The sequence below is a fragment of the Pleurodeles waltl genome, chromosome 5 (assembly GCF_031143425.1).
Source record: "Pleurodeles waltl isolate 20211129_DDA chromosome 5, aPleWal1.hap1.20221129, whole genome shotgun sequence".
Taxonomy (NCBI): domain Eukaryota; kingdom Metazoa; phylum Chordata; class Amphibia; order Caudata; family Salamandridae; genus Pleurodeles; species Pleurodeles waltl.
In genome coordinates, this window is record NC_090444.1 from 1,727,184,520 (window position 1) to 1,727,201,390 (window position 16,871).

A 16,871-nucleotide genomic window follows, 5' to 3' on the forward strand; every position below is an offset into this window, starting at 1 on the left:
CCGGTCCTTCAGGTCCTGGGGGCTGCGGGTGCAGGGTCTTTTCCAGGCGTCGGGACTTAGGTTTCAGAGAGTCGCGGTCAGGGGAAGCCTCGGGATTCCCTCTGCAGGCGGCGCTGTGGGGGCTCAGGGGGGACAGGTTTTGGTACTCACAGTCGTAGAGTAGTCCGGGGGTCCTCCCTGAGGTGTTGGTTCTCCACCAGCCGAGTCGGGGTCGCCGGGTGCAGTGTTGCAAGTCTCACGCTTCTTGCGGGGAGTTGCAGGGTTCTTTAAAGCTGCTCCTTGAAACAAAGTCGCAGTCTTTGTGGAGCAGGTCCGCTGTCCTCAGGAGTTTCTTGTCTTTTTCGAAGCAGGGCAGTCCTCAGAGGATTCAGAGGTCGCTGGTCCCTTGGAAGGCGTCGCTGGAGCAGAGTTCTTTGGAAGGCAGGAGACAGGCCGGTGAGTTTCTGGAGCCAAGGCAGTTGTTGTCTTCTGGTCTTCCTCTGCAGGGGTTTTCAGCTAGGCAGTCCTTCTTCTTGTAGTTTGCAGGAATCTAATTTTCTAGGGTTCAGGGTAGCCCTTAAATACTAAATTTAAGGGCGTGTTTAGGTCTGGGGGGTTAGTAGCCAATGGCTACTAGCCCTGAGGGTGGGTACACCCTCTTTGTGCCTCCTCCCAAGGGGAGGGGGTCACAATCCTAACCCTATTGGGGGAATCCTCCATCTGCAAGATGGAGGATTTCTAAAAGTTAGAGTCACTTCAGCTCAGGACACCTTAGGGGCTGTCCTGACTGGCCAGTGACTCCTCCTTGTGGCTTTCTTTGTTCCCTCCAGCCTTGCCGCCAAAAGTGGGGGCCGTGGCCGGAGGGGGCGGGCAACTCCACTAAGCTGGAGTGCCCTGCTGGGCTGTGACAAAGGGGTGAGCCTTTGAGGCTCACCGCCAGGTGTCACAGTTCCTGCCTGGGGGAGGTGTTAGCATCTCCACCCAGTGCAGGCTTTGTTACTGGCCTTAGAGTGACAAAGGCACTCTCCCCATGGGGCCAGCAACATGTCTCTGGTGTGGCAGGCTGCTGGAACTAGTCAGCCTACACAGACAGTCGGTTAAGTTTCAGGGGGCACCTCTAAGGTGCCCTCTGGGGTGTATTTTACAATAAAATGTACACTGGCATCAGTGTGCATTTATTGTGCTGAGAAGTTTGATACCAAACTTCCCAGTTTTCAGTGTAGCCATTATGGTGCTGTGGAGTTCGTGTTTGACAAACTCCCAGACCATATACTCTTATGGCTACCCTGCACTTACAATGTCTAAGGTTTTGTTTAGACACTGTAGGGGTACCATGCTCATGCACTGGTACCCTCACCTATGGTATAGTGCACCCTGCCTTAGGGCTGTAAGGCCTGCTAGAGGGGTGACTGACCTATACTTGCATAGGCAGTGAGAGGCTGGCATGGCACCCTGAGGGGAGTGCCATGTCGACTTACTCGTTTTGTTCTCACTAGCACACACAAGCTGGCAAGCAGTGTGTCTGTGCTGAGTGAGAGGTCTCCAGGGTGGCATAAGACATGCTGCAGCCCTTAGAGACCTTCCTTGGCATCATGGCCCTTGGTACTAGAAGTACCAGTTACAAGGGACTTATCTGGATGCCAGGGTCTGCCAATTGTGGATACAAAAGTACAGGTTAGGGAAAGAACACTGGTGCTGGGGCCTGGTTAGCAGGCCTCAGCACACTTTCAATTGTAAACATAGCATCAGCAAAGGCAAAAAGTCAGGGGGCAACCATGCCAAGGAGGCATTTCCTTACAAGGACTCTGGAAAGTAGAGGTGCTGTAAGGGGCTGACAAGGCTGATGAAGGAGTCAAGCGTAATTTAATGCACAAAGAGCATGGGGTACCTTGGAAATACAAAGGGTGAAGAGACATGAGAAGTCAAGGAGGTTACAGGCTGTAGAGCATGCGCTGAGTTTGAACAAATGAGCACGGAGGGGAATGAGGGACACAAAGAACATAGATACATCTACAGCAGGTAGAAGCATCGTTGCTGAGGAGGTTTAGCAGGCTTGAAGGACACATGGATGAACCCGAGGAGGGTGAAGAGTGCATGGGAAAGGATTCAGTAATACAAGACTAAGGAAAAAAGGGTCTGTGGGCCATAGGACCGCAACTGGAAAGTCTTAAAAAGGCCTGTTATAGCAAATGTATGTGAAAACTGTACTGTAAAATGTACTATTTAACCCACTTTTTTCTAAATTTTCATAGCTGGGTGTAGGAAGTTGGCTCTGTATGTGCTATTTCAAAGTAAGGAATAGCATGCACAGAGTCCAAGGGTTCCCCTTAGAGGTAAAATAGTGGTAAAAAGAGATAATACTAATGCTCTATTTTGTGGTAGTGTGGTCGAGCAGTAGGCTTATCCAAGGAGTAGTGTTAAGCATTTGTTGTACATACACATAGACAATAAATGAGGTACACACACTCAGAGACAAATCCAGCCAATAGGTTTTTATATAGAAAAAATATCTTTTCTTAGTTTATTTTAAGAACCACAGGTTCAAATTCTACATGTAATATCTCATTCGAAAGGTATTGCAGGTAAGTACTTTAGGAACTTCAAATCATTAAAATTGCATGTATACTTTTCAAGTTATTCACAAATAGCTGTTTTAAAAGTGGACACTTAGTGCAATTTTCACAGTTCCTAGGGGAGGTAAGTTTTTGTTAGTTTTACCAGGTAAGTAAGACACTTACAGGGTTCAGTTCTTGGTCCAAGGTAGCCCACCGTTGGGGGTTCAGAGCAACCCCAAAGTCACCACACCAGCAGCTCAGGGCCGGTCAGGTGCAGAGTTCAAAGTGGTGCCCAAAACACATAGGCTAGAATGGAGAGAAGGGGGTGCCCCGGTTCCGGTCTGCTTGCAGGTAAGTACCCGCGTCTTCGGAGGGCAGACCAGGGGGGTTTTGTAGGGCACCGGGGGGGACACAAGCCCACACAGAAATTTCACCCTCAGCGGCGCGGGGGCGGCCGGGTGCAGTGTAGAAACAAGCGTCGGGTTTTCAATGTTAGTCTATGAGAGATCTCGGGATCTCTTCAGCGCTGCAGGCAGGCAAGGGGGGGATTCCTCGGGGAAACCTCCACTTGGGCGAGGGAGAGGGACTCCTGGGGGTCACTCCTCCAGTGAAAGTCCGGTCCTTCAGGTCCTGGGGGCTGCGGGTGCAGGGTCTCTCCCAGGCGTCGGGACTTTAGGTTCAAAGAGTCGCGGTCAGGGGAAGCCTCGGGATTCCCTCTGCAGGCGGCGCTGTGGGGGCTCAGGGGGGACAGGTTTTGGTACTCACAGTATCAGAGTAGTCCTGGGGTCCCTCCTGAGGTGTTGGATCGCCACCAGCCGAGTCGGGGTCGCCGGGTGCAGTGTTGCAAGTCTCACGCTTCTTGCGGGGAGCTTGCAGGGTTCTTTGGAGCTGCTGGAAACAAAGTTGCAGCTTTTCTTGGAGCAGGTCCGCTGTCCTCGGGAGTTTCTTGTCTTTTCGAAGCAGGGGCAGTCCTCAGAGGATGTCGAGGTCGCTGGTCCCTTTGGAAGGCGTCGCTGGAGCAGGATCTTTGGAAGGCAGGAGACAGGCCGGTGAGTTTCTGGAGCCAAGGCAGTTGTCGTCTTCTGGTCTTCCGCTGCAGGGGTTTTCAGCTAGGCAGTCCTTCTTCTTGTAGTTGCAGGAATCTAATTTTCTAGGGTTCAGGGTAGCCCTTAAATACTAAATTTAAGGGCGTGTTTAGGTCTGGGGGGTTAGTAGCCAATGGCTACTAGCCCTGAGGGTGGGTACACCCTCTTTGTGCCTCCTCCCAAGGGGAGGGGGTCACAATCCTAACCCTATTGGGGGAATCCTCCATCTGCAAGATGGAGGATTTCTAAAAGTTAGAGTCACCTCAGCTCAGGACACCTTAGGGGCTGTCCTGACTGGCCAGTGACTCCTCCTTGTTATTCTCATTATTTTCTCCGGCCTTGCCGCCAAAAGTGGGGCCTGGCCGGAGGGGGCGGGCAACTCCACTAGCTGGAGTGTCCTGCTGGGTTGGCACAAAGGAGGTGAGCCTTTGAGGCTCACCGCCAGGTGTGACAATTCCTGCCTGGGAGAGGTGTTAGCATCTCCACCCAGTGCAGGCTTTGTTACTGGCCTCAGAGTGACAAAGGCACTCTCCCCATGGGGCCAGCAACATGTCTCGGTTTGTGGCAGGCTGCTAAAACTAGTCAGCCTACACAGATAGTCGGTTACGTTTCAGGGGGCACCTCTAAGGTGCCCTCTGTGGTGTATTTTACAATAAAATGTACACTGGCATCAGTGTGCATTTATTGTGCTGAGAAGTTTGATACCAAACTTCCCAGTTTTCAGTGTAGCCATTATGGTGCTGTGGAGTTCGTGTTTGACAGACTCCCAGACCATATACTCTTATGGCTACCCTGTACTTACAATGTCTAAGGTTTTGTTTAGACACTGTAGGGGTACCATGCTCATGCACTGGTACCCTCACCTATGGTATAGTGCACCCTGCCTTAGGGCTGTAAGGCCTGCTAGAGGGGTGTCTTACCTATACTGCATAGGCAGTGAGAGGCTGGCATGGCACCCTGAGGGGAGTGCCATGTCGACTTACTCGTTTTGTCCTCACTAGCACACACAAGCTGGCAAGCAGTGTGTCTGTGCTGAGTGAGAGGTCTCCAGGGTGGCATAAGACATGCTGCAGCCCTTAGAGACCTTCCTTGGCATCAGGGCCCTTGGTACTAGAAGTACCAGTTACAAGGGACTTATCTGGATGCCAGGGTCTGCCAATTGTGGATACAAAAGTACAGGTTAGGGAAAGAACACTGGTGCTGGGGCCTGGTTAGCAGGCCTCAGCACACTTTCAATTGTAAACATAGCATCAGCAAAGGCAAAAAGTCAGGGGGCAACCATGCCAAGGAGGCATTTCCTTACACAACCCCCCCCCAAACGAAAGAGGATGAGACTAACCTTTCCCAAGAGAGTCTTCATTTTCTAAGTGGAAGAACCTGGAAAGGCCATCTGCATTGGCATGGGCAGTCCCAGGTCTGTGTTCCACTATAAAGTCCATTCCCTGTAGGGAGATGGACCACCTCAACAGTTTAGGATTTTCACCTTTCATTTGCATCAGCCATTTGAGAGGTCTGTGGTCAGTTTGAACTAGGAAGTGAGTCCCAAAGAGGTATGGTCTCAGCTTCTTCAGGGACCAAACCACAGCAAAGGCCTCCCTCTCAATGGCACTCCAACGCTGCTCCCTGGGGAGTAACCTCCTGCTAATGAAAGCAACAGGCTGGTCAAGGCCATCATCATTTGTTTGGGACAAAACTGCCCCTATCCCATGTTCAGAGGCATCAGTCTGCACAATGAACTGCTTAGAATAATCTGGAGCTTTGAGAACTGGTGCTGAGCACATTGCCTGTTTCAGGGTGTCAAAGGCCTGTTGGCAGTCCACAGTCCAGTTTACTTTCTTGGGCATTTTCTTGGAGGTGAGTTCAGTGAGGGCTGTCACAATGGATCCATATCCCTTCACAAACCTCCTGTAATACCCAGTCAAGCCAAGGAATGCCCTGACTTGAGTCTGGGTTTTTGGAGCTACCCAGTCCAGAATAGTCTGGATCTTGGGTTGGAGTGGCTGAACTTGGCCTCCACCTACAAGGTGTCCCAAGTAAACCACAGTTCCCTGCCCTATCTGGCATTTGGATGCCTTGATAGAGAGGCCTGCAGATTGCAGAGCCTTCAAAACCTTCCTCAGGTGGACCAGGTGATCCTGCCAGGTGGAGCTAAAGACAGCAATATCATCAAGATAAGCTGTGCTAAAGGACTCCAAGCCAGCAAGGACTTGATTCACCAACCTTTGGAAGGTGGCAGGGGCATTCTTTAAACCAAAGGGCATAACAGTAAACTGATAATGCCCATCAGGTGTGGAGAATGCTGTCTTTTCTTTTGCTCCAGGTGCCATTTTTATTTGCCAGTACCCTGCTGTCAAGTCAAAGGTACTTAGAAATTTGGCAGCACCTAATTTATCAATGAGCTCATCAGCTCTTGGAATTGGATGGGCATCTGTCTTGGTGACAGAATTGAGCCCTCTGTAGTCCACACAAAACCTCATCTCTTTCTTTCCATCTTTGGTGTGAGGTTTGGGGACTAAGACCACTGGGCTAGCCCAGGGGCTGTCAGAGCGCTCAATGACTCCCAATTCCAGCATCTTGTGGACTTCCACCTTGATGCTTTCCTTAACATGGTCAGACTGTCTAAAGATTTTGTTCTTGACAGGCATGCTGTCTCCTGTGTCCACATCATGGGTACACAGGTGTGTCTGACCAGGGGTTAAGGAGAAGAGTTCAGGAAACTGTTGTAGGACTCTCCTACAATCAGCTTGCTGTTGGCCAGAGAGGGTGTCTGAGTAGATCACTCCATCTACTGTACCATCTTTTGGGTCTGATGACAGAAGATCAGGGAGAGGTTCACTCTCTGCCTCCTGATCCTCATCTGTTACCATCAACAGATTGACATCAGCCCTGTCGTGGAAGAGCTTAAGGCGGTTTACATGGATCACCCTCTTGGGGCTCCTGCTTGTGCCCAGGTCCACCAAGTAGGTGACCTGACTCTTCCTCTCTAGTACTGGGTAAGGGCCACTCCATTTGTCCTGGAGTGCCCTGGGAGCCACAGGCTCCAGAACCCAGACTTTCTGCCCTGGTTGGAACTCAACCAGTGCAGCCTTTTGGTCATACCAAAACTTCTGGAGCTGTTGGCTGGCCTCAAGGTTTTTGGTTGCCTTTTCCATGTACTCTGCCATTCTAGAGCGAAGGCCAAGTACATAGTCCACTATGTCCTGTTTAGGCTCATGGAGAGGTCTCTCCCAGCCTTCTTTAACAAGGGCAAGTGGTCCCCTTACAGGATGACCAAACAGAAGTTCAAAGGGTGAGAATCCTACTCCCTTCTGTGGCACCTCTCTGTAAGCGAAAAGCAGACATGGCAAGAGGACATCCCATCTCCTTTTGAGCTTTTCTGGGAGCCCCATGATCATGCCTTTTAATGTCTTGTTGAATCTCTCAACCAAGCCATTAGTTTGTGGATGGTATGGTGTAGTGAATTTATAAGTCACTCCACACTCATTCCACATGTGCTTTAGGTATGCTGACATGAAGTTGGTACCTCTGTCAGACACCACCTCCTTAGGGAAACCCACTCTGGTAAAGATACCAATGAGGGCCTTGGCTACTGCAGGGGCAGTAGTCGACCTAAGGGGAATAGCTTCAGGATACCTGGTAGCATGATCCACTACTACCAGGATATACATATTTCCTGAGGCTGTGGGAGGTTCCAGTGGACCAACTATGTCCACACCCACTCTTTCAAAGGGAACCCCCACCACTGGAAGTGGAATGAGGGGGGCCTTTGGATGCCCACCTGTCTTACCACTGGCTTGACAGGTGGGGCAGGAGAGGCAAAACTCCTTAACCATGTTGGACATATTGGGCCAGTAGAAGTGGTTGACTAACCTCTCCCACGTCTTGGTTTGTCCCAAATGTCCAGCAAGGGGAATGTCATGGGCCAATGTTAGGATGAACTCTCTGAACAGCTGAGGCACTACCACTCTCCTAGTGGCACCAGGTTTGGGGTCTCTGGCCTCAGTGTACAGGAGTCCATCTTCCCAATAGACCCTATGCGTTCCATTTTTCTTGCCTTTGGACTCTTCAGCAGCTTGGTGCCTAAAGCCTTCAAGAGAGGGACAGGTTTCTTGTCCCTTACACAGCTCCTCCCTGGAGGGTCCCCCTGGGCCTAAGAGCTCAACCTGGTAAGGTTCAAGCTCCAAAGGCTCAGTTCCCTCAGAGGGCAGAACTTCTTCCTGAGAAGAGAGGTTCCCTTTCTTTTGCTGTGTTGCAGTTGGTTTCCCAACTGACTTTCCTGTTCTCTTGGTAGGCTGGGCCATTTTTCCAGACTCCAGCTCTACTTTTTCACCCTGTGCCTTGCACTGTGCTCTTGTTTTCACACACACCAGTTCAGGGATACCCAGCATTGCTGCATGGGTTTTTAGTTCTACCTCAGCCCATGCTGAGGACTCCAGGTCATTTCCAAGCAGACAGTCCACTGGGATATTTGAGGAGACCACCACCTGTTTCAGGCCATTGACCCCTCCCCATTCTAAAGTAACCATTGCCATGGGATGTACTTTTCTCTGATTGTCAGCGTTGGTGACTGTGTAAGTTTTTCCAGTCAGGTATTGGCCAGGGGAAACCAGTTTCTCTGTCACCATGGTGACACTGGCACCTGTATCCCTCAGGCCCTCTATTCTAGTCCCATTAATTAAGAGTTGCTGTCTGTATTTTTGCATGTTAGGCGGCCAGACAGCTAGTGTGGCTAAATCCACCCCACCCTCAGAAACTAGAGTAGCTTCAGTGTGGACCCTGATTTGCTCTGGGCACACTGTTGATCCCACTTGGAGACTAGCCATACCAGTGTTACCTGGATGGGAGTTTGGAGTGGAACCTTTCTTGGGACAGGCCTTGTCTCCAGTTTGGTGTCCATGCTGTTTACAGCTATGACACCAGGCCTTTTTGGGATCAAAGTTTTTACCCTTGTACCCATTGTTTTGTGAAGAGGATCTGGGCCCACCCTCCTGTGCAGGTTTTTGGGGGCCTGTAGAAGACTCTTTACTATTTTTAGTTTTGGTTGTCTCATCACCCTTCCCCTGGGGAGTCTTTGTGACCCCTTTCTTTTGGTCACCCCCTGTTGAAGTCTTGGACACCCTTGTCTTGACCCAATGGTCCGCCTTCTTTCCCAATTCTTGGGGAGAAATTGGTCCTAGGTCTACCAGATGCTGATGCAGTTTATCATTGAAACAATTACTTAACAGGTGTTCTTTCACAAATAAATTGTACAGCCCATCATAATTACTTACACCACTGCCTTGAATCCAACCATCTAGTGTTTTCACTGAGTAGTCAACAAAGTCAACCCAGGTCTGGCTCGAGGATTTTTGAGCCCCCCTGAACCTAATCCTGTACTCCTCAGTGGAGAATCCAAAGCCCTCAATCAGGGTACCCTTCATGAGGTCATAAGATTCTGCATCTTGTCCAGAGAGTGTGAGGAGTCTATCCCTACACTTTCCTGTGAACATTTCCCAAAGGAGAGCACCCCAGTGAGATCTGTTCACTTTTCTGGTTACACAAGCCCTCTCAAAAGCTGTGAACCATTTGGTGATGTCATCACCATCTTCATATTTAGTTACAATCCCTTTAGGGATTTTCAACATGTCAGGAGAATCTCTGACCCTATTTATGTTGCTGCCACCATTGATGGGTCCTAGGCCCATCTCTTGTCTTTCCCTCTCTATGGCTAGGATCTGTCTTTCCAAAGCCAATCTTTTGGCCATCCTGGCTAACTGGATGTCCTCTTCACTGGGGTTATCCTCAGTGATTTCAGAGGTGTTGGTCTCTCCTGTGAGGGAACCAGCATCTCTGACTATTATTTTTGGAGTCAGGGTTTGAGGGACCCTGTTCTCCCTAGATAGGACTGGTAGGGGGGAATTGTCCTCCAAGTCACTATCCTCTTCCTCTGAGTTGCCACCCTCAGAGGGGTTGGCCTTTTCAAACTCTGCCAAAAGCTCCTGGAGCTGTATTTTGGTAGGTTTGGGGCCCATTGTTATTTTCTTTATTTTACAGAGTGACCTTAGCTCCCTCATCTTAAGATGGAGGTAAGGTGTGGTGTCGAGTTCCACCACAGTCACATCTGTGCTAGACATTTTGCTTCTAAAAGTTGGAATACTTTTTAAGAATCTACAACTGGTTCTAGAATCTAATTCAAACTTTTACAAACTTTTAAACTCTAAAAGAAATGCTAAACAGGATCTAACACAAGGCCCTAGCAGGTCTTTTAAGAATTTAGAAAACTTTTCAAATTGCAAAAATCAATTTCTAATGACAATTTTGGAATTTGTCGTGTGATCAGGTATTGGCTGAGTAGTCCAGCAAATGCAAAGTCTTGTACCCCACCGCTGATCCACCAATGTAGGAAGTTGGCTCTGTATGTGCTATTTCAAAGTAAGGAATAGCATGCACAGAGTCCAAGGGTTCCCCTTAGAGGTAAAATAGTGGTAAAAAGAGATAATACTAATGCTCTATTTTGTGGTAGTGTGGTCGAGCAGTAGGCTTATCCAAGGAGTAGTGTTAAGCATTTGTTGTACATACACATAGACAATAAATGAGGTACACACACTCAGAGACAAATCCAGCCAATAGGTTTTTATATAGAAAAAATATCTTTTCTTAGTTTATTTTAAGAACCACAGGTTCAAATTCTACATGTAATATCTCATTCGAAAGGTATTGCAGGTAAGTACTTTAGGAACTTCAAATCATTAAAATTGCATGTATACTTTTCAAGTTATTCACAAATAGCTGTTTTAAAAGTGGACACTTAGTGCAATTTTCACAGTTCCTAGGGGAGGTAAGTTTTTGTTAGTTTTACCAGGTAAGTAAGACACTTACAGGGTTCAGTTCTTGGTCCAAGGTAGCCCACCGTTGGGGGTTCAGAGCAACCCCAAAGTCACCACACCAGCAGCTCAGGGCCGGTCAGGTGCAGAGTTCAAAGTGGTGCCCAAAACACATAGGCTAGAATGGAGAGAAGGGGGTGCCCCGGTTCCGGTCTGCTTGCAGGTAAGTACCCGCGTCTTCGGAGGGCAGACCAGGGGGGTTTTGTAGGGCACCGGGGGGGACACAAGCCCACACAGAAATTTCACCCTCAGCGGCGCGGGGGCGGCCGGGTGCAGTGTAGAAACAAGCGTCGGGTTTTCAATGTTAGTCTATGAGAGATCTCGGGATCTCTTCAGCGCTGCAGGCAGGCAAGGGGGGGATTCCTCGGGGAAACCTCCACTTGGGCGAGGGAGAGGGACTCCTGGGGGTCACTCCTCCAGTGAAAGTCCGGTCCTTCAGGTCCTGGGGGCTGCGGGTGCAGGGTCTCTCCCAGGCGTCGGGACTTTAGGTTCAAAGAGTCGCGGTCAGGGGAAGCCTCGGGATTCCCTCTGCAGGCGGCGCTGTGGGGGCTCAGGGGGGACAGGTTTTGGTACTCACAGTATCAGAGTAGTCCTGGGGTCCCTCCTGAGGTGTTGGATCGCCACCAGCCGAGTCGGGGTCGCCGGGTGCAGTGTTGCAAGTCTCACGCTTCTTGCGGGGAGCTTGCAGGGTTCTTTGGAGCTGCTGGAAACAAAGTTGCAGCTTTTCTTGGAGCAGGTCCGCTGTCCTCGGGAGTTTCTTGTCTTTTCGAAGCAGGGGCAGTCCTCAGAGGATGTCGAGGTCGCTGGTCCCTTTGGAAGGCGTCGCTGGAGCAGGATCTTTGGAAGGCAGGAGACAGGCCGGTGAGTTTCTGGAGCCAAGGCAGTTGTCGTCTTCTGGTCTTCCGCTGCAGGGGTTTTCAGCTAGGCAGTCCTTCTTCTTGTAGTTGCAGGAATCTAATTTTCTAGGGTTCAGGGTAGCCCTTAAATACTAAATTTAAGGGCGTGTTTAGGTCTGGGGGGTTAGTAGCCAATGGCTACTAGCCCTGAGGGTGGGTACACCCTCTTTGTGCCTCCTCCCAAGGGGAGGGGGTCACAATCCTAACCCTATTGGGGGAATCCTCCATCTGCAAGATGGAGGATTTCTAAAAGTTAGAGTCACCTCAGCTCAGGACACCTTAGGGGCTGTCCTGACTGGCCAGTGACTCCTCCTTGTTATTCTCATTATTTTCTCCGGCCTTGCCGCCAAAAGTGGGGCCTGGCCGGAGGGGGCGGGCAACTCCACTAGCTGGAGTGTCCTGCTGGGTTGGCACAAAGGAGGTGAGCCTTTGAGGCTCACCGCCAGGTGTGACAATTCCTGCCTGGGAGAGGTGTTAGCATCTCCACCCAGTGCAGGCTTTGTTACTGGCCTCAGAGTGACAAAGGCACTCTCCCCATGGGGCCAGCAACATGTCTCGGTTTGTGGCAGGCTGCTAAAACTAGTCAGCCTACACAGATAGTCGGTTACGTTTCAGGGGGCACCTCTAAGGTGCCCTCTGTGGTGTATTTTACAATAAAATGTACACTGGCATCAGTGTGCATTTATTGTGCTGAGAAGTTTGATACCAAACTTCCCAGTTTTCAGTGTAGCCATTATGGTGCTGTGGAGTTCGTGTTTGACAGACTCCCAGACCATATACTCTTATGGCTACCCTGTACTTACAATGTCTAAGGTTTTGTTTAGACACTGTAGGGGTACCATGCTCATGCACTGGTACCCTCACCTATGGTATAGTGCACCCTGCCTTAGGGCTGTAAGGCCTGCTAGAGGGGTGTCTTACCTATACTGCATAGGCAGTGAGAGGCTGGCATGGCACCCTGAGGGGAGTGCCATGTCGACTTACTCGTTTTGTCCTCACTAGCACACACAAGCTGGCAAGCAGTGTGTCTGTGCTGAGTGAGAGGTCTCCAGGGTGGCATAAGACATGCTGCAGCCCTTAGAGACCTTCCTTGGCATCAGGGCCCTTGGTACTAGAAGTACCAGTTACAAGGGACTTATCTGGATGCCAGGGTCTGCCAATTGTGGATACAAAAGTACAGGTTAGGGAAAGAACACTGGTGCTGGGGCCTGGTTAGCAGGCCTCAGCACACTTTCAATTGTAAACATAGCATCAGCAAAGGCAAAAAGTCAGGGGGCAACCATGCCAAGGAGGCATTTCCTTACACTGGGCACCTAGCGCAAGGTGCCATCCACATAAATAAGAGGGTCATCACTGCCGATTACAGGAGGCACAGAGAACAGGGGATGATCCACAAGATCAAGAACCAATGGGTCCCTGGTTCTCTCATGATTCGAAACTGGGTTTCACATTTCCTCTCTTAGTTTCAGAAAGATCTAGAGAAACTATTGAATCTTCTTTTTGGCAAAGGGTGGCGTCATGCTTCTTTTGTGGAGTCAACAATCTGACTGTCTTAAGAGCACTGGGCCTCGGACCTGTAAGGATCTAGGTGATTCTCAATCATTTTCATTTTGGTGATTTCACTTGATGGTATTTTCCTTCTAAATAAACATAGTTATGCATCAACTGGAATCTGGCATTGCAACTTTCACATATTGTTTATTGTTCAAGCATGGACGCTTACACAAATTACTTTTAGTGAAAATGTTTGTGGTGAAACTTACGATCTTAGCTCCCCATCAAGATCTTGCTGCCTCAGTTTTCTAAAATCTGCATTCAGTGCATCATAGTTCTCCTCAGAAGTATCATAAAAACCTAGAGCTGGTTTCTTCTCAAATGGGATTTCAGCATTGTAATCCACACCTCTTTTCTTTTTCCTTTTCTTCTGTATTTCAATTCCTGCGGCTCGAAGTTCACGCCTCTTCTGAAGAGCAGCAAGACGCCTGCCAAAAAAGATGAATAATCTGATTTGTAAAGGTCTCTCAAGATACTACAGTAAGCCGAGGGCTGGTTGCTGCCTGCCTGACCTTTATGCGTGGGTCCTGGTGAACAGTAGCACTGAGCTATTGTTTACGTGACCAAGTACAAACATTCAGAAAGATATTAAACATGCATTTATTTACACGCTATATGCAGTAAACAAAAAGTAGTACAGGTGTCCTGCACCACTTATTTTAGAAACATCCACCTCCTCCTTAGCCATCTCACAACCCATCATCTCTGCTTACAATACCATTAGAGAACCAGGAGGCAAGTCAATTTTCATGAGCACACTCTATTCGGCATATTTTGTTATTATATATGGAATAACATTGAAGGCTATTTTATCAAACACAAGGGAAGTTTTTGTACGACACGCATCCTGATATCAATTATTGCAAAATGCTTTCACATGTAATAATGAAGAAATCTGAGGCAACATAACATTTTTAAAAATGCCTAAGATCACACAACGTGGTCAAACAAGGAAGCTGAGATTGACCCCAGGTTTTCTGGTTTCACTTGTAAGATTCAGCCAAAGATCTGTATCAGCTGCTCTCTTTCATCACCAGTTAATGCTTTCTCTTTAATTATTGGAGCATTATTTTAGAGCTTGGGCGAGGGACGCAAGTCACATGAAGGCTCGCCTCTTATTGGGCTAAAGGATAAAAGACTACCTCAAGTTCAGCCAGACCCTGCTCGAGGCTTCTTTGGCTTGCACACTTCTATAAATATGGACAATTAAGCAGACAAAGGCATAGGAAGGCCATGGTTTATGAGCAAACAACTTGGTGAAGATGGAATACCTACACCAGAGTGAAAGAATCTTTGTTTCAAGGTACCTAACTTTCTAACTACACAACACATGGGAGGGTGGACTATGAGGCCGGGAGTTCTTTACTCATGAGTAAAATTTAAATGGGTTACAGTTCAGTTTTCTTATTACATGCCTGCTACCAGCGCTTACTTTAATGTAAAGTTCACCAAAGTCTGTTAAAAAAAAAAAAAGTGTTTGCTTAAGAACACACAATCTCACCAAGGGGGGCTGGGAGTAATCCAAACCATGTCTTATGGTTACACCGTTCTCATCTTGTTCATTACATAGCTGGAGTGTGAGTGGTACTGGTGGTGAGACTCCAGGACTACTCTCAATAAAGAAATGCATTTAGGTTGTGGGACCTGTCCAGATGTTTAATGCAGAGTTCACAACAAGCATAATTTGGCAAAATTGTAAAGGCAGGATTATATGTCAAGTTTCCTCGTGCATTGGCTAAAGCCTTTCCACTACATCAAGTGGTGGTAGTTGGGTGTTGGTATGCGCCCACCTCAGTGGATTGCACATCTTGTTTTTTTTCGGTAGGGTGGAGGGGTCTATTCAAGTTTTGTTTTTATAGTACTGTAAGGAAATGCCTCCTTGGCATGGTTACCCCCTGACTTTTTGCCTTTGCTGATGCTAAGTTTTGATTTGAAAGTGTGCTGAGGCCTGCTAACCAGGCCCCAGCACCAGTGTTCTTTCCCTAACCTGTACTTTTGTTTCCACAATTGGCACACCCTGGCATCCAGGTAAGTCCCTTGTAACTGGTACCCCTGGTACCAAGGGCCCTGATGCCAGAGAAGGTCTCTAAGGGATGCAGCATGTCTTATGCCACCCTGGGGACCCCTCACTCAGCACAGACACACTGCTTGCCAGCTTGTGTGAGCTGGTGGGGACAAAACGAGTAAGTCGACATGGCACTCCCCTCAGGGTGCCATGCCAACCTCACACTGCCTATGCAGTATAGATAAGTCACCCCTCTAGCAGGCCTTACAGCCTTAAGGCAGGGTGCACTATACCATAGGTGAGGGCACAAGTGCATGAGCACTGTGCCCCTACAGTGTCTAAGCAAAACTTTAGACATTGTAAGTGCAGGGTAGCCATAAGAGTATATGGTCTGGGAGTCTGTCAAACACGAACTCCACAGCACCATAATGGTTACACTGAAAACTGGGAAGTTTGGTATCAAACTTCTCAGCACAATAAATGCACACTGATTCCAGTGTACATTTTATTGTAACATACACCCCAGAGGGCACCTTAGAGGTGCCCCCTGAAACCTTAACCAACTACCCGTGTAGGCTGACTGGTTTTAGCAGCCTGCCACACTCGAGACATGTTGCTGGCCAAATGGGGAGAGTGCCTTTGTCACTCTGTGGCTAGTAACAAAACCTGTACTGGGTGGAGGTGCTTCACACCTCCCCCTGCAGGAACTGTAACACCTGGCGGTGAGCCTCAAAGGCTCACCCCCTTTGTTACAGCACCACAGGGCACTCCAGCTAGTGGAGTTGCCCGCCCCCTCCGGCCACGGCCCCACTTTTGGCAGCAAGGCCGGAGGAGATAATGAGAATAACAAGGAGGATTCACTGGCCAGTCAGGACAGCCCCTAAGGTGTCCTGAGCTGAGGTGACTCTGACTTTTAGAAATCCTCCATCTTGCAGATGGAGGATTCCCCCAATAGGGATAGGAATGTGACCCCCTCCCCTTGGGAGGAGGCACAAAGAGGGTGTACCCACCCTCAGGGCTAGTAGCCATTGGCTACTAACCCCCCAGACCTAAACATGCCCTTAAATTTAGTATTTAAGGGCTCCCCAGAACCTAGGAACTCAGATTCCTGCAACCTAAGAAGAAGAGGACTGCTAAGCTGAAAAACCCTGCAGAGAAGACGGAGACACCAGCTGCTTTGGCCCCAGCTCTACCGGCCTGTCTCCCCCCCTTCTGAAGACACTGCTCCAGCGACGCTTTCCCCAGGGACCAGCGACCTCTGAATCCTCAGAGGACTGCCCTGCTCTAAAAGGACCAAGAACTCCCGAAGACATCGGCTCTGTTCACCCAAGACTGCAACTTTGTTTCCAAAGGAGCAACTTTAAAACAACTGCGTTTCCAGCCGGAAGCGTGAGACTTACTACTCTGCACCCGACGCCCCCGGCTCGACTTGTGGAGAAACAACACTTCAGGGAGGACTCCCCGGCGACTACGAGACCGTGAGTAGCCAGAGTTGCCCCCCCTGAAGCCCCACAGCGACGCCTGCAGAGGGAATCCCGAGGCTCCCCCTGACCGCGACTGCCTGCTTCCCAGATCCCGACGCCTGGTAAAGACTCTGCACCCGCAGCCCCCAGGACCTGAAAGATCAGAACTCCAGTGCAGGAGTGACCCCCAGGAGGCCCTCTCCCTTGCCCAGGTGGTGGCTACCCCGAGGAGCCCCTCCCTTGCCTGCATCGCTGAAGAGACCCCTTGGTCTCCCATTGATTTCCATTGGAAACCCGACGTGTGTTTGCACACTGCACCCGGCCGCCCCGTGCTGCTGAGGGTGTACTTTCTGTGCTAACTTGTGTCCCCCCCGGTGCCCTACAAAACCCCCCTGGTCTGCCCTCCGAAGACGTGGCTACTTACCTGCTGGCAGACTGGAACCGGGGCACCCCCTTCTCCATTGAAGCCTA

General features: G+C 49.5%; 1 protein-coding gene across 1 annotated transcript in view; it reads right to left on the minus strand.

Annotated features, from left to right (window-relative positions):
- The window catches only part of CDC5L (cell division cycle 5 like), a 215,516-nt gene that overhangs the window by 92,265 nt on the left and 106,380 nt on the right, over window positions 1-16,871 (minus strand). The window contains exon 6 of the mRNA XM_069236107.1: window positions 13,142-13,360. Within this exon, the coding sequence (XP_069092208.1) occupies window positions 13,142-13,360 (219 nt within the window). The remainder of the gene's footprint in view (window positions 1-13,141; window positions 13,361-16,871) is intronic.